Source organism: Protomyctophum parallelum (genome assembly GCF_964188405.1).
Source record: "Protomyctophum parallelum genome assembly, chromosome: 16".
Classification (NCBI taxonomy): domain Eukaryota; kingdom Metazoa; phylum Chordata; class Actinopteri; order Myctophiformes; family Myctophidae; genus Protomyctophum; species Protomyctophum parallelum.
In genome coordinates, this window is record NC_139711.1 from 20236313 (window position 1) to 20252577 (window position 16265).

At 47.0% G+C, this 16265-nt stretch overlaps 1 protein-coding gene across 5 annotated transcripts in view; it reads left to right on the forward strand.

Moving 5' to 3' along the window:
• The window catches only part of ldb2a (LIM domain binding 2a), a 133903-nt gene that overhangs the window by 18722 nt on the left and 98916 nt on the right, over window positions 1-16265 (forward strand). For all 5 annotated transcript variants that reach the window (XM_083785845.1, XM_083785846.1, XM_083785847.1 and 2 more), the window contains exon 2: window positions 13527-13629. In XM_083785845.1, coding sequence (XP_083641971.1) covers window positions 13527-13629 — 103 coding nt within the window. The remainder of the gene's footprint in view (window positions 1-13526; window positions 13630-16265) is intronic.

Genomic DNA, 16265 nt, shown 5'->3' on the forward strand with positions numbered 1-16265 from the left:
TGGGGCAGAGGTTCATCGTTGGCATCCAGGGAGTGTGTGTGCAAAATTTGGCATCGACCGGGTTAACGGTGGCCGAGATTAGCTGCTCACGGACGGACACACACACGGACGGACACACGGACGGACGGAGTGCAAAACATACTCTCTCCCCATGCCTTCGGCCTGGTGGAGACAATAATTGCAAGGTCGCAATTATGGAATGGAGCATTTAAGAGTAGCTTCTACTATGGTAGTAGCTAATGGGGATCCAAATGAACAAATATTACTATTTATTATCATCCACTATTAGTAATACTTCTTCAAATCATCACATAGATAGTTCTAGCAACAGGTGAAAGGATGTTGAAAGTAAGAGCTGATGTTGCTGACATCTTGACAAACCACAGGCAGTCCCTCTGAGCTTTGCTGGAATCAGCTTACCGCACTGCAAATGCACTGCAGCTAGTCGTATTGACAGTGCTGCTCATTAAGCTACGGAAGTAAGTGTTGCTGGGTGTTAATTGCTCTAATTAGCATGTGGTGATGTGATGGATTTACAGTAGCTAGGCCATGGCGCTCATAGCGATATCTATCTAGGGATATGTTTTACTGATGAAAACAAAACAAAAACAAAATCATTTTGTTGAATATTGTGATTGAGATTATGTTCTGGGAAAATAACAAAACAGATTTTACTCTGAATTTAGATTGAGGGAACATTGCGTAGGTTTTTGTTTTTCTTAGACATCTTGTGACTTTTCGCTACTTAATTTTTGCTGTCCATTTTGCGCTCGCCTTTGCAGTAACCAGTGTTGTTTTTGGGCAGCAAATTTTGATTTTAGTTTTAGTCATAGTCTCTTGAATAGTTTTCATTTAGTTTTAGTCACATTTTAGTCACCTGCAATGTCTTAGTGTCACTCTAGTTTTAGTCGACTAAACATAATAAGATTTTAGTCGACTGAAGGTGGCCTTACACTATAGCCGATTTTTTTCAATCTGAAATCTGATAGCACCACACACTGCAGGATAATCGGAGCGGGGCAGAGCAAATATCAAACATTCCTGATGTTGATCGGGCCGATCCCGAGTCGGGCACCCCCCGAGCGTCAAAAATGCCTGATTATCGGCTAGTGTAAGGCCACCTTTAATCTACAGTTGATTTAGTCTAACAAAATGTATTTTGGCGGACCTTGATGCCGACAGCCCACAACGCGTCGAGCTTGTAGATCTGCTATTTTCAGCATCCAACTACAGTCATTGTAAAATGACTTACACTGGATCTCTTGTCCACTATAGTGCCTTCCTAACATTTTTGTCTAGTTTTTATTTGTTGACGAAATTGTCAGTATTATTTAGTCTTAGTTTTAGTCATCATATAGCTTAGTTTTCATTTAATTTCCATGTAGTTTTCGTCCGTGAAAAAAGGTAGTCGACGAACATTCTTCATTAGTTTTAGTCGACGAAAACAACACTGGCAGTAATGCCATTTGTCTGTTGGGAGATGGTAGAGTGCAGTGAGTGAGTGACAGTGGTGACTGTACACTACAGTGTAGAAATGGAGATGGTAGAGTGCAGTGAGTGAGTGACAGTGGTGACTGTACACTACAGTGTAGAAATGGAGATGGTAGAGTGCAGTGAGTGAGTGACAGTGGTGACTGTACACTCTAGTGTAGAAATGGAGCTGGTAGAGTGCAGTGAGTTAGTGACAGTGGTGACTGTACACTACAGTGTAGAAATGGAGATGGTAGAGTGCAGTGAGTGAGTGACAGTGGTGACTGTACAGTGTACAGTGACAGTGGTGACTGTACAGTGTACAGTGACAGTGGTGACTGTACACTGTACAGTGACAGTGGTGACTGTACAGTGTACAGTGACAGTGGTGACTGTACAGTGTGGAAATGTCTTTCTGCCACTCTAAACTCTCACTTTGACTTTGTGTTTTTAATTGATTTCATTCCCATTGCTTGTCTTTGTGATTTTGTGGTGCTGCTGCTGTCCTCATCATCCCATTCTGTCTCGCCTTGTTATGGGTTGTTTTAGCTTTTTTCTTTTCTTCTTTTATGCAAGACCCTTGGGGGTCTTATATAAAAAAAAAGGATTGGAGCAGTTTTATGTTCTGCTTCACATGTTTCATTTACAAGTGTGAGTAAATACACCATAATAAAAATGATAAATGTATTAGGGACATTAGACAGCATTCACTTTATGTATTCATTTCTCATACGTAGGCTCATACATAGTCTGGATTTTCGGTGGTGGGGTGACCACCGAACTACAACATGACGTCACTGAGCCGCGGTGAAGAGCAAACCACCGCGCCAGCCCTTCTTTCTGTTTTTACTCACCACCGCTCAATGTTATTTCAGCTCCGGTGGTCACCTCACCACCGAAAATCCAGACTATGAATGAGCCTTTACTGCAGTCACCTGGGGTCTTGCTAAAGTGCAAATTAGGTAATAAGCAAATTACAAAATAAATGGCAAAAATGTACCCTGGAAAACACATGTTCACAACATTTTAGATTTAATTTCGCCACCATTGGTTTTGCACAATTTCAGCACCGATGCAGTGAAAACTCACTCACTTGAATGTTACTCGGTACAACTAAAATTACCACAAAATCTCTAGTCTATATTGTCTTCTCTCAACCAGCTAGTAGTGAGTGACCATGTTGTCCCAGCTGAAGAGGGAGAGTCGTTTTGTGGCTCGAGGCAAGGTGCAGCAGCATTTCAGCAAGCATGCAGTAAAAAAAAAGAGAATTGAACACTGACTCCATCTGTACCCTAGTGATAATGCCAGTGAATGTATGGAGGCCCCTCCTCAAGGACAGTTATGTTTAATGTCTCCTCCCTGAATTCACTGTATACGAGTAAGGCCAGTGGTCCTTAATCCATTCTGACCAATGCACCACTACATCTTCTCCTCGTTTCACAACAACTCTGTTCTAACACACTAGGAATAATATATTGGAAAAAGATATGTAATATGAATAATGTACAAATAAATACACCAATGACAGACAGAACTAAGTATAGCCATACCTCGTGTGCCAGTGTTAATTTCGCGGACTAAAACTATGATGAAAAATGTCAGTCGACTACCTTTTTTCCACTGACAATAACAAAACAAAGCTACGATGACTAAAACTATGACTAAATATACTGACCTTTTTCTTCTATAAACTAGACAGAAACGCTATGGCTAAACTAAAAGAAAAGCCATTTTATGCCAGATCCCCCCCCCCGAAAGTAGCACACGTGTAAATGTATGTATAAATTGAGCATTGATACGCCATTAAGACTAAACCAACTGTAGATTTAGTCGACTGAAATCTTATATTTTAGTCAACTAAAACTAGACTAAAACTGAAACATTTTCAAATGACTAAAATGTGACTAAAACGAACGGAATTTTCTTCAAAAGACTATTACTAAAACTAAATAAAAATGTGCTGTCAAAATTAACACTAGTATGTAGGGCTGCACGGTATATATGGACAAAATGTCATATCTCTGGATTTATGTCAAATATTGCGATATCGATACGATATTACCGTTAAGATTGTATGTTCTATATTTTAATTGTTGCACCATTGAAAACGAAACATTATTCAAAAAATAATGTCCCCAGAAACGAATATTTCACAATATCATTTACAGCACGTTTACATTGCATTTAATTCATTACATTACAACTCAGATTTATACAGAGTACTCTGTCTTCTTTCCCAAGCTTGACAAATAAAATCTGCCACAACAAAAGTCCCTTTGGCAATATAAAACTGTATTACAGTATGTAGGTACAGAATAAGGTACACAATAATATGTACAGTTTTAAATATGTGATTGTCATTCCAGACACACAACAAAATATCTCCCTGAATATTTGGTCTTGGGATCTCGGGAACTAGTCTTGCATGTGGTTCTGTCTGGTTGTGTTGTGTGTGACCTTAAGATGCTTGACAATAACAGAGCTCCCCCAGGGCCGAGCGACCGCGTGGGCCAAGCGCCATAGAAGCCAGTGGAGAAGTGAATAGAGCCTCTCTCAGATATCGTTAATTCACTAAGGTTAAGGCTGTGGACACGCCCACCCACTCTCTTGGAGGCCACTCTTTGCACAATAGTCTGGCAAGCAGAGAGGAGAGGAGAGGAGAGGAGAAAAAAGACCCTCCAAGCGAGAAGCAGAACACATACTGCATGTGCTGGAAGCACAGTTTTGCGTTAAGAACAGAGAGAGAGAGAGAGAGATGTCGTCGGCCACTATTGTTTTTTTTGTGTATTGATTCATTGATTGAAACCTTTATTTATTCTCCAAAAGAGCATTGAGGTTTCGCTAATTTGCATTGGCCGTCAAAATTACACACACCAAAAACGTGTGCGTGCGTGCTATAATACACACACGTGTCCTCATTCCAGCCCTTATGATTATGTCAATAAGCGGGCAACTTGACCCTGCCCCCCATCAGTTCTAGTTATTTACCTAACATTCTCTCTACGCTGTCCTCTTCAATCCTCTGGATTTCCCACAAATCCCTGGGGCTCAGACCAACGGGTCGTTGATTTGTGGTTGTGTAGTGGCCGATTGACACATTGATAAATCCCCCTCCTGCACCCACCCTCCGGCACTCGGACGCAACCGATCTGTTGGGATCTTATCTTGTGACGGGCCGTCATGTTGTGGCGGAGGACATGTTGGTTCACCTCGGGTTCCCCCGGAGTTGACGTCTGATTTGTAGCGCCTGACAACAAACATCGGCACGGCTCGTCAGAGCGTACCGACACGCCAGCCAGCCAGCGCGAGAGGAAGGAGGGCCGAGACGCAAAGGGTCTGTCAGCGAAGCAGCAGAGGAGGGCAGGCAGGCAGGCAGGCGGGCAGGCAGGCAGACAGGCAGGCAGGCGGGCAGGCAGGCAGACAGGCAGGCAGGCAGGCGGGCAGGCAGGCAGGCAGGCAGGCGGGCAGGGAGGCAGGCAGGCAGGCAGGCCCGCGGGCGGGCGGGCGGGCGGAGGACACAGTGAATTCTGAATCCCCAAACTGAGGACCTGGGCCATGAGTCTGGCCTCTTGGAGATACTCAAAAGATACTTAAAGTTTATTCAAAGGTGCTTTATATAAAAGCTTAGGTATTTAATGTCACCTGATCTGAGTGAAGGAGCCACAGCACACATTGGTAGCCTATATATTGATATTAAATGTTCACGGGGTCGTTCAAAAATGATTTCCGAACAAACCCAGTGAACGGGCGCTGTCTGTATGCTTAATCGGCTGTGATACATGCTAGGCAAAAACTCACATGCCAACATATGTTTTGGTCCCAAAAAGAGGAGGGATGGTTAGTTGGATGGATGAATAGATGGGAGAATCGAGAGCTGTTTTGTTGTGGCACAGTATTTTGCAAATGTCACATACTTCCATTTTAAATGCTTGTACCGGTATGACAAATAAACCTTGAACTGGGATACACCATGAAGAGAGATGAAAAGAAGTGAATCTACCATGTTTACTCAGAGGAGCTGTGATTTTTGTACTTTTTTCCAGTTTTTCATGTGTTTAAGAGGTGACCGTACTTCATTAGACCCCTTGGTGTGGTTATGTGCAATGATGTCTTCTCTTTGTATTTAGGGTTTCTTCCTGGAGGCTGAAACCTTGACAGTCAAACGGGCCAATGAAATAAAAAACAGTAATTTAGTGACATCACACTATCAGCCCCTCCCCCTTTATCATACAACAACAGCTGTGGGTGTGTTCACCACCCACCAGGCAAACCAGGCATACTTAATGAACTGGTGGGCGTGCCCACACAAAAACACAATTTTAACAAATACTGTACACGTTTTTGAAAAAGATCTGCCTGTAGGGAGGCTGTAGGGGTGCTTTGGCCTGTCTGGCTCAATGCCAGCACTGTTCGCACTGCGACACGTTGTGAGCTTGTAGATCTACTATCTTCAGCATGCCAAGTGTAAAAGGACTCTTGTCCACTAATATATTTTAGTCATCAGCTTAGTTTTTATTTAGTTTCCGTCAGTGGAAACAGGTAGTCGACGAACATTTCTCGTCATAGTTTTAGTCGACGAAATCAACACCGCTTCACCCCAGGAAGCTTTGGAGGGGTCCCTATTCTGGGCATATCATAATAGGATCTAGCAGATCTACCAGCTCACATTGCGGCGTGTCCGCGAGCTTGTAGATTGAGCATTTTCGCCCCAGGTGATTTTGATATAGAGGGGTTAAAAAGGAGGGGGCCTATAGTATAGGCTCCTAGGGGAAGTATATAGAGTTTGAGTGGTTATAACTTAAACTATGGCCTAATACATTTACTGTTAGACATCACAGTGAAAATCTGCAGCGCCTTGCACGTTTAATGAATTGCACCACAAATATTATAGGCTACATTGTACCGTATTAAATTCAAGTACTGTAGCAAAGCACATTATAGTACAGAATAAAAGATGGTCATTCAGACAGATTGTGAGTCTGAAGGCATGAGTGTCTTGTTAACCCTTGGTTTGACTCTCAATCCCAAAAGGCTCCACCCCCTCATGGTCCTGGATTATCTAGTGAATTGAGCAGGATCTGCCTCTTTATTCTATGTCGTGTTTCTAATCTCATCTTCTTTTCTTAACCCATTCTGGGCGGGAACCCCTTTTGGTGTATGTTATACTTTAGCTATTGAAAAATAGCAGATCTACAAGCTCATAGCGCGGCACCGAGTGTCGCGCTACGAGCTTGTAGGTCTGCTATTTTTGAGAAATCTTGAAAATGTGGCTCAAATCTTTTGAATGTTATTCTTTCAGAGTGAACGTTAACTAAAGATCTTTGCTTCTGCGGGGGTTCCTGGAACAACATATTTTCAATTGGGGGTCGGCGGCCAATTACATATATTTTTGGGGTCCTTGACATGAAATATTGAGCACCACTGATATAGAAACATGAGGTTTTCATCATTTAGAAGACATGATGAAATGTGTCTCTCTGTCTCCCTTTTTTTCTCCCCCTCTCCTCTGTCTTTTACTCTGCAGAAACACACACCCATGCACGCTAGTCTTCCACTAGGAGTGTGTGTGTGTGTGTGTGTGTGTGCGTGTGTGTGTGCGTGCGCATGTGCGTGCGTGCGTGTGCGCTGATCAGAGGCATCGTGCAGTTAACTGCTATATTTTCTAGATGTGCTCCGAACGATCGGCCACAGATTTAAATCGGACGATTTTCACTCCAAATGACTCCAATTGGTGATCAGCAATTTTCTGAAAAACCTCATGTTTCTGTCAGTGGTTCTCAAAATATGTTGTTCCAGGGACCCCTCCAGAAGCAAAGATTTGACTTAAAAACGTTCGCTCTGAAAGAATATAAAGTTACAAGTTCATAGCGTGGCACTCGGTGCTGCGCTATGAGCTTGTAGATCTGCTATTTTTCAATAGCTAAAGTATAACATAATGCTTTAAAACAACAAAAGGGGTTCCCGCCCCAAAATGGGTTAACTCCACCCTGACCTAACTGCCTCATCCAAACAAACGAATAGAGCGCCGAAGTCTGACATCATCACTGCTGCTAGGGGGCGCTATCCCCCTGGGTCACTGTGTTTTTTATTTTATTTTTGTATTGGAAAATACAAATTTGTCCAAAGGTCAAGATTTTCTTCCCCTCTCCAAACACAGACGTTATCAAATTGTTACTCAATATCATAAACCGACACAGAGTCACATACCTGACAGAATCACCACCAGGGTGGTTTGTTTATTTTCCGAACACAGTTCTTTCAGTGTAATGACGTGATCTATAAGATTCCTCAGTGGGAAATACACTACAAAATGTAAAAGCGGTGGTGACCCAGGGGTCACCCAGGGGGTCACCACCACCAGGGGAGTGACGTCAGGACTTCGGTGCTCTATTGAAATGAACGTTAACCACTTAAACCCCAGCATCTACTGTATTGTGGGGAAAGCCCAAACAGACTAAAGCCATGAGGGACATGTGGTTTGAGTGGTTAACCGCTCTTTAGTCCAGACTTAGCAAACTGGACCTGAGTTGGCTCTGTACTTGGGTACCGCTTTCTTTTTCAAAAATAGACGATCTACAAGTTTACAAGTTCTTCGGGAAGGCACCCAGTTTAGCACGGAGACCCACTCTGGATCCTCACTGGATATGACATTCAGCCACTCAGCCAGTTAATGTGTCACTGTCCTCACTGTCCTCACTGTCCTCACTGTCTTCACTGTCTTCACTGTCCTCACTGTCCTGTCAGCCTTCACTCTCTTCAAGACAAAACAGAAATGTAAAAAAAAAAGAAACTAAGTAAAAACTACAACACAGCTGTATTGTGTAATGTGTGACCTGTATTTGTCATTCCTACAAGACTCCCGGGCCGCTCTGTTAATCGGGGTTAACTGACTGTGTTCGGCGAGTCGGTTATCCCCCCCCCCCCGACCAGCTCATAATCACCTATTGATTGATAATCACCTGATTGATCGGCTGAGCTCAGTGCAAGAGGGTCAGGCTCAGCCACTCGGATCATCGCCACAGTCGCGTCTCGTTATACACACACGCTCTTCTGCTATGAGAAATTGTAACCCCTGTGCGTGTGTGTGTGTGTGTGTGTGTGTGTGCGTGTGTGTGTGTGTGTGTGTGTGTGTGTGTGTGTGTGTGTGTGTGTGTGTGTGACGTGTGTGTGTGTGCGTGTGTGTGTCCAGGTTTACTGCTCATTGTTGCTTGATGCTGCTTGGCGGTGACAGCGCTAATTGTGGACATATGGGGAGGTTGCTAGTGATCACCCGCGGCCCAGGCGGACGGACGGATGAAACACGCTGATCTGTCATAACATGCCAGGGCAGATTAGCGTCAGTTGTAAGGGGGGGGGTGGGGATTGTCCTGCCAACATTAGCATTTGTTCTTATAAGGAGGTGTGAGTGATACATACCTTAACACCAGTGGCGTAAAGGTAACAAAGTATTTCCAATTTTCTGTACTTTTACTTCTAGCTTCTACTTTGAGATTTTGATAATTATCACAAAACATGTACATTACCCACTTCAGGATATTTCTTCTTTGCAGCATTGATACTAAATTACTTAACCCATTTTGGGGCGGGAACCCCTTTTGGTTGTTTTAAGCATTATGTTATACTTTAGCTATTGAAAAATAGCAGATCTACAAGCTCATAGCGCGGCACCGAGTGCAGCGCTACGAGCTTGTAGGTCTGCTATCTTTGAAAAATCTTGAAAATGTGGTGCAAATCTTTGAATATATTCTTTCAGAGCCAATTTTTTTAATCAAATCGTTGCTTCTGGGGGAGGTCCCTGGAACAACATATTTTCAGATGGGGGTCCATGGCCAAATACAGATAATTCTGGGGGTCCTTGACGTGAAATATTGAGAACCACTGATATAGAAACATTCTGAAAATAGAAGACATTTTTAAATTTTTGACCAGAAAATGTGACTTTTGTTTTTTAGGGGCACGGTGGCACAGTTGGTAGTGCTGTCGCCTCACAGCTAGAAGGTCCTGGGTTCGATTCCCGCTCGGGGCGCTGTGGGTGCTGGCGGCGTGTTTCCTCCTCCGCGTCATCAGTGCCCATACCCGAAGGCGGGGTTGGCGAAAGGGCCTTTCTGTGTGGAGTTTGCATGTTCTCCCCGTGTCCCCTAGGGTAGATAACCTCACAAAAACATGCAGTAATCCTGGTCTCTAAACTGCCTCCCCCTGGCCAGCCGGGGCGCCTGATGGAGGGGAAAGGAACTGGTTGGAATAACGTGTTCCTTCCATGCGCTACGTCCAACCAGGGAAACTCCCCCCTGTCAGGTGTAAAGGAGCAACTTGGACACTCAAGCATGAAGGAAGCATGAGTTAAGTCCGTTGCTCTCCCCAGGTTGGTGGAGGGTGTGTAGAGCCCAGGATCACATTAGATGATTGACACAGGGGTGAAAAATGGGTTACAAAATTGTGGGATAAAAAATATATATAAAAAAAAAGAAAATGTGACTTTTTCCAACACTTCCTAACACTGAACCGGACACATTGCTTAGCGCATGCTGTCCTTTATATGCTCCAAATAGTCTCCAAATAAAAAGACTGCAATGTTTTACATTCCTCAAGTTTTACGTTTATATACCAACCTCTTCTGCATTGACACGTACAGTATTTGAAGACGGCCACATACCATTTTAGCAAGTGTGGAGTTTGTGTATGTCGTTTAAATCCTCCTATCTATACCAAGGGTCTTCAACAAGGCGTCCCAAAAGTAGCTCAACCAAATCCTTGCTGGATGTACGGGGAACATTATGCAAAAACTGCGAGGCGCTGTGAGCTTGTAGATCGGCTATTTACGGAGAGTTGGTGTAGACGGAAAAGGTGTAGACCAAGTACAGACTGATTTGACTAAATATTTAGGGTTTAAAAGGTTAACTGTCTGAAAATATACATATATGAATCCAACAAAGGCTAATGTGTGTCAAACAAGTCTATAAAGTATCTATGAAAACGTTTAATCTGTACATGTAGTGGTGGGTTCCTGCTTCATCACTCTCTCAGCTAGGGGGGGTCCTCATCTCTCTCTCAGCTAGGGGGGTCCTCATCTCTCTCTCAGCTAGGGGGGGGGGGTCCTCATCTCTCAGCTAGGGGGGGGGTCCTCATCTCTCTCTCAGCTAGGGGGGGTCCTCATCTCTCTCTCAGCTAGGGGGGGTCCTCATCTCTCTCTCAGCTAGGGGGGGTCCTCATCTCTCTCTCAGCTAGGGGGGGTCCTCATCTCTCTCTCAGCTAGGGGGGGGGGTCCTCATCTCTCAGCTAGGGGGGGGGTCCTCATCTCTCTCTCAGCTAGGGGGGGTCCTCATCTCTCTCTCAGCTAGGGGGGGTCCTCATCTCTCTCAGCTAGGGGGGGTCCTCATCTCTCTCTCAGCTAGGGGGGGGTCCTCATCTCTCTCTCAGCTAGGGGGGGTCCTCATCTCTCTCTCAGCTAGGGGGGGTCCTCATCTCTCTCTCAGCTAGGGGGGGGTCCTCATCTCTCTCTCAGCTAGGGGGGGGGGTCCTCATCTCTCTCTCAGCTAGGGGGGGGGTCCTCATCTCTCTCTCAGCTAGGGGGGGTCCTCATCTCTCTCTCAGCTAGGGGGGGGGTCCTCATCTCTCTCTCAGCTGGGGGGGGGGGGGTCCTCATCTCTCTCTCAGCTAGGGGGGGGTCCTCATCTCTCTCTCAGCTAGGGGGGGGGGGGTCCTCATCTCTCTCTCAGCTAGGGGGGGGGGTCCTCATCTCTCTCTCAGCTAGGGGGGGGGTCCTCATCTCTCTCTCAGCTAGGGGGAGGGTCCTCATCTCTCTCTCAGCTAGGGGGGGGGGGTCCTCATCTCTCTCTCAGCTAGGGGGGGGTCCTCATCTCTCTCTCAGCTAGGGGGGGGTCCTCATCTCTCTCTCAGCTAGGGGGGGGTCCTCATCTCTCTCTCAGCTAGGGGGGGGGGGGGTCCTCATCTCTCTCTCAGCTAGGGGGGGGTCCTCATCTCTCTCTCAGCTAGGGGGGGGGGGGGTCCTCATCTCTCTCTCAGCTAGGGGGGGGGTCCTCATCTCTCTCTCAGCTAGGGGGGGTCCTCATCTCTCTCTCAGCTAGGGGGGGGTCCTCATCTCTCTCTCAGCTGGGGGGGGGGGGTCCTCATCTCTCTCTCAGCTAGGGGGGGGTCCTCATCTCTCTCTCAGCTAGGGGGGGGTCCTCATCTCTCTCTCAGCTAGGGGGGGGTCCTCATCTCTCTCTCAGCTAGGGGGGGGGTCCTCATCTCTCTCTCAGCTAGGGGGGGGGTCCTCATCTCTCTCTCAGCTAGGGGGGGGTCCTCATCTCTCTCTCAGCTAGGGGGGGTCCTCATCTCTCTCTCAGCTAGGGGGGGTCCTCATCTCTCTCTCAGCTAGGGGGGGTCCTCATCTCTCTCTCAGCTAGGGGGGGGGGTCCTCATCTCTCTCTCAGCTAGGGGGGGGTCCTCATCTCTCTCTCAGCTAGGGGGGGGGTCCTCATCTCTCTCTCAGCTAGGGGGGGTCCTCATCTCTCTCTCAGCTAGGGGGGGTCCTCATCTCTCTCTCAGCTAGGGGGGGGGGGTCCTCATCTCTCTCTCAGCTAGGGGGGGGGGTCCTCATCTCTCTCTCAGCTAGGGGGGGGTCCTCATCTCTCTCTCAGCTAGGGGGGGGTCCTCATCTCTCTCTCAGCTAGGGGGGGGGGGTCCTCATCTCTCTCTCAGCTAGGGGGGGGTCCTCATCTCTCTCTCAGCTAGGGGGGGGTCCTCATCTCTCTCTCAGCTAGGGGGGGGGGTCCTCATCTCTCTCTCAGCTAGGGGGGGGGGGGGTCCTCATCTCTCTCAGCTAGGGGGGGTCCTCATCTCTCTCAGCTAGGGGGGGGGGGGGGTCCTCATCTCTCTCAGCTAGGGGGGGGGGGTCCTCATCTCTCTCAGCTAGGGGGGGGGGGGGTCCTCATCTCTCTCTCAGCTAGGGGGGGTCCTCATCTCTCTCTCAGCTAGGGGGGGGGTCCTCATCTCTCTCTCAGCTAGGGGGGGGGGGGTCCTCATCTCTCTCTCAGCTAGGGGGGGGGGTCCTCATCTCTCTCTCAGCTAGGGGGGGGGGGTCCTCAACTCTCTCTCAGCTAGGGGGGGGGGGGGGTCCTCATCTCTCTCTCAGCTAGGGGGGGGGGGTCCTCATCTCTCTCTCAGCTAGGGGGGGTCCTCATCTCTCTCTCAGGTAGGGGGGGGGGGTCCTCATCTCTCTCTCAGCTAGGGGGGGGGGTCCTCAACTCTCTCTCAGCTAGGGGGGGTCCTCATCTCTCTCTCAGCTAGGGGGGGTCCTCATCTCTCTCTCAGCTAGGGGGGGGGGGTCCTCATCTCTCTCTCAGCTAGGGGGGGTCCTCATCTCTCTCTCAGCTAGGGGGGGGGGGGGTCCTCATCTCTCTCTCAGCTAGGGGGGGGGGTCCTCATCTCTCTCTCAGCTAGGGGGGGGGGTCCTCATCTCTCTCTCAGCTAGGGGGGGGGTCCTCATCTCTCTCTCAGCTAGGGGGGGGGTCCTCATCTCTCTCTCAGCTAGGGGGGGTCCTCATCTCTCTCTCAGGTAGGGGGGGTCCTCATCACTCTCTCAGGTAGGGGGGTCCTCATCTCTCTCTCAGCTAGGGGGGGGGGGGGGGGGTCCTCATCTCTCTCTCAGCTAGGGGGGGTCCTCATCTCTCTCTCAGCTAGGGGGGGTCCTCATCTCTCTCTCAGCTAGGGGGGGTCGTCATCTCTCTCTCAGCTAGGGGGGGTCGTCATCTCTCTCTCAGCTAGGGGGGGGGTCCTCATCTCTCTCTCAGCTAGGGGGGGTCCTTGTCCTGATCAACTTTGAAGACTCCTGCTCCTAATGTAATACCTATAGTTGACAGGGTTGGGCTCTGTACTTGCCTGGTCCGCTCTTCTCTCCCTCCACGCACAAATATCTAAATGCTTTTTCAGTCTGAAAGCCTTTCATTTAAATTCAAGTTACGATTAAAGATGGGTCAATTATTGACCAGAACAAGTCGTCCCTCATGTTATTCCCCGTTGACCTTCAACCCCCTAAATGTCTCTGTCTCTGACAGGAAAGCGACAGTTTGTGGTGGGACGCATTCGCCACAGAGTTCTTCGAGGAAGACGCTACGCTGACCCTCTCCTTCTGTCTGGAGGACGGACCAAAGAGATACAGTAAGACCTCTCCCACAATGCACTGAGGTTGACATGAATAACTATAGCGAACGTGCATTCAGAGTAGAGTAGACCGCCGATAAATAGATGCTTTATGTGTATCAGGACACAAAAACACACAATACATAGACATTGACAATACTACACAGATCCTCTCTCTTACAGAGAGGACAACAGTACCAGTCATAGTTCAAGAGGCATCATATTACACATGTTAGGCACAGAACTGAGATGGGGCCTCGTTTGTTCAGAAGTCCTGTACTTGTTGTGGGGAAAAATGATCTTGAAGCTCTAGCCTGCAATATTTGTACATGGTAGCCTACTGTACCATCGTCCAGATGGATACGGTATTGACTGTATCGATGCAGGATGCAACTTTTCCACCCTATTATAGGACTCGATCTGGGTCCATCATAGACTAATGGGGGAAGACCATTGCCTCAAACTGCTCTATTGTCCAATGACAACTTTAAAAAATGTAAACATCTCAATCAGTCACTGCTACTCTCTCACTACACAACAACGACACACACTCAAAGCATGTTCTTGTAACACACGTTCACACTAAAATAAAAAAAAAAATCTTTCTTTAGAACTGTTACAAAGTGCTTCATAAATAATAATAACAATAATGCAGGGAAGAGAAATAAATAACAATATATAGGAGAGTTGAAATCGATGCATAAATGCATAATAAAGATGGAAAAGAAGAAAACTTTTTGAAGGTGATTTGAGCAGTGATTTATTGTACTTTGGCTTGGCCTAAGCTTAATACTTGGGTTTTCTAAACGGAATGTTCCCATATAAGCTGCACACAAAAATAAGTAGGCTCTGGCAAAAAAAAAGTTTTACAATGTTCTTCTTCTCTTATTCTTTTTCCTTGGTTTAAAAATAGATTTTGGTTGTTTTCTGCCATTTTAGAAATGCCAGAGTAGCTCGGTACACACCAGCATTGCAAGAGCAGAGTTCCTCTTCCTGTTTCTGCTTGACAGTCGTCCTTTGTGCCATAAATCGATCCTGTGCTTCTCTCAGGAGATATACGGTAGGATACGACTAGACAGTTAAGTATGACACGAAGAAAAGTGAAGACAAAGAAAGAAACCAAATCTCGGTCTCATTTTGCGACAGCCATTATACTCTTACTCTGTTATCAGAATGAATTTTGTGATGTATTGCTGTAAAAAAGAAATACGTAACGGCAGTGGCTCAGGGGGTAGAGTGGCCGCTGTAGTAGCCGGATGGTAACCGTGAGGTTCCCGGGTTCGATCCCAAGAGGTTCCAGGAGTGTCCTTGAGCAAGACTCTGAGCCCCTAATTGCTCCCGATGTGCAGGTTGGAGCCTTGCATGGTTTCCTCCGCCATCGGTGCAGTGAATGGGTGAATGTAATGCGCTATCTATGTAAAGCGCTTTGGATAAAAGCGCTATATAAATGCACCATTTACCATTTTTAAACGAAAGGAGAGAAAAAGCGGGATACTGCAGTTATGTGTTTTGTAACCGACAGTGGTGATACATCCCACAGCAGGGGCTCATACCGTTGCTGTCAGGTGGAAACCTTGTATGTTCAAAACCTTTCGTTTTTAAAATTATTCTATTATTATCACTACAAGCTCCCGATGAGCTTGTAGATCGGCTACTACACTCTCGTATTGCATTCATTTACAAAAAAAATACTAAAACCTAATAAGTTGAAATGTGGCGTTAGACCGCGTTACAAGGTCTCCGCCCCCCCGGCAGCGTATTATTGTATTGTGTTTTCACTCAGTACTGTGTGTGCCATTGGGCTCATTTGCATAGGTTTGGTCCTATGATATCAGAAACATATTGCATATCACACAGGCACAGATAAGGACTCGGCAGCACTGAAATGCAGGAGCAGACGTGAGCGAGAGAGAGAGAGAGAGAGGGAGGGAGGGAGGGAGGGAGAGTCAGCCAAAGTTATGGAGAAGAGCAAGAGAGAAAGACAGGGTGAGAGATAGACGGACGGACGGACGGACAGAGGGAGTGGAGGATTTTTTTGCTAGCCAGGTTCTCGGTATTCGCTTTTCAAATGTAAAGGTAAAAATCCCCCGTCGGCTCAGAGATGGTCCCCTGTTCCCACGGGAACGGCAGGCTTAACGCCATGGCGATGATGAGTCACCACCTGCCGCAAGCCTTCCTCCATCCAGGTGTACTACTGAGTAGTGTGCATGCGCGGACACACACAGGGACACTCACGCACACACAAACACACACATACTGTACACACACACACACACACACACACACACACACACACACACACACACACACACACACACACACACAACTCCCTTACGCTACCACCTAATGCTACTATCTACTGTATAGAGTGAGGTTTGTCTCTATACAAAGTAAAACCAAAGCATCACAAACAAGCTGATGTTAAACTGGACTCAGCTTCCTGTTTGTTGTCTCCACCAGGCCGAAGGCATGGGGGGAGAGTATGTTTTGCACTCCGTCCGTCCGTCCGTGTGTCCGTGTGTCCGTCCGTGTGTGTGTCCGTGAGCAGCTAATCTCAGCCACCGTTAACCCGGTCGATGCCAAATTTTGCACACACACTCCCTGGATGCCAACGATGAACCTCTGCCCCAAACTTTCCAGAACGGCCTGTTATA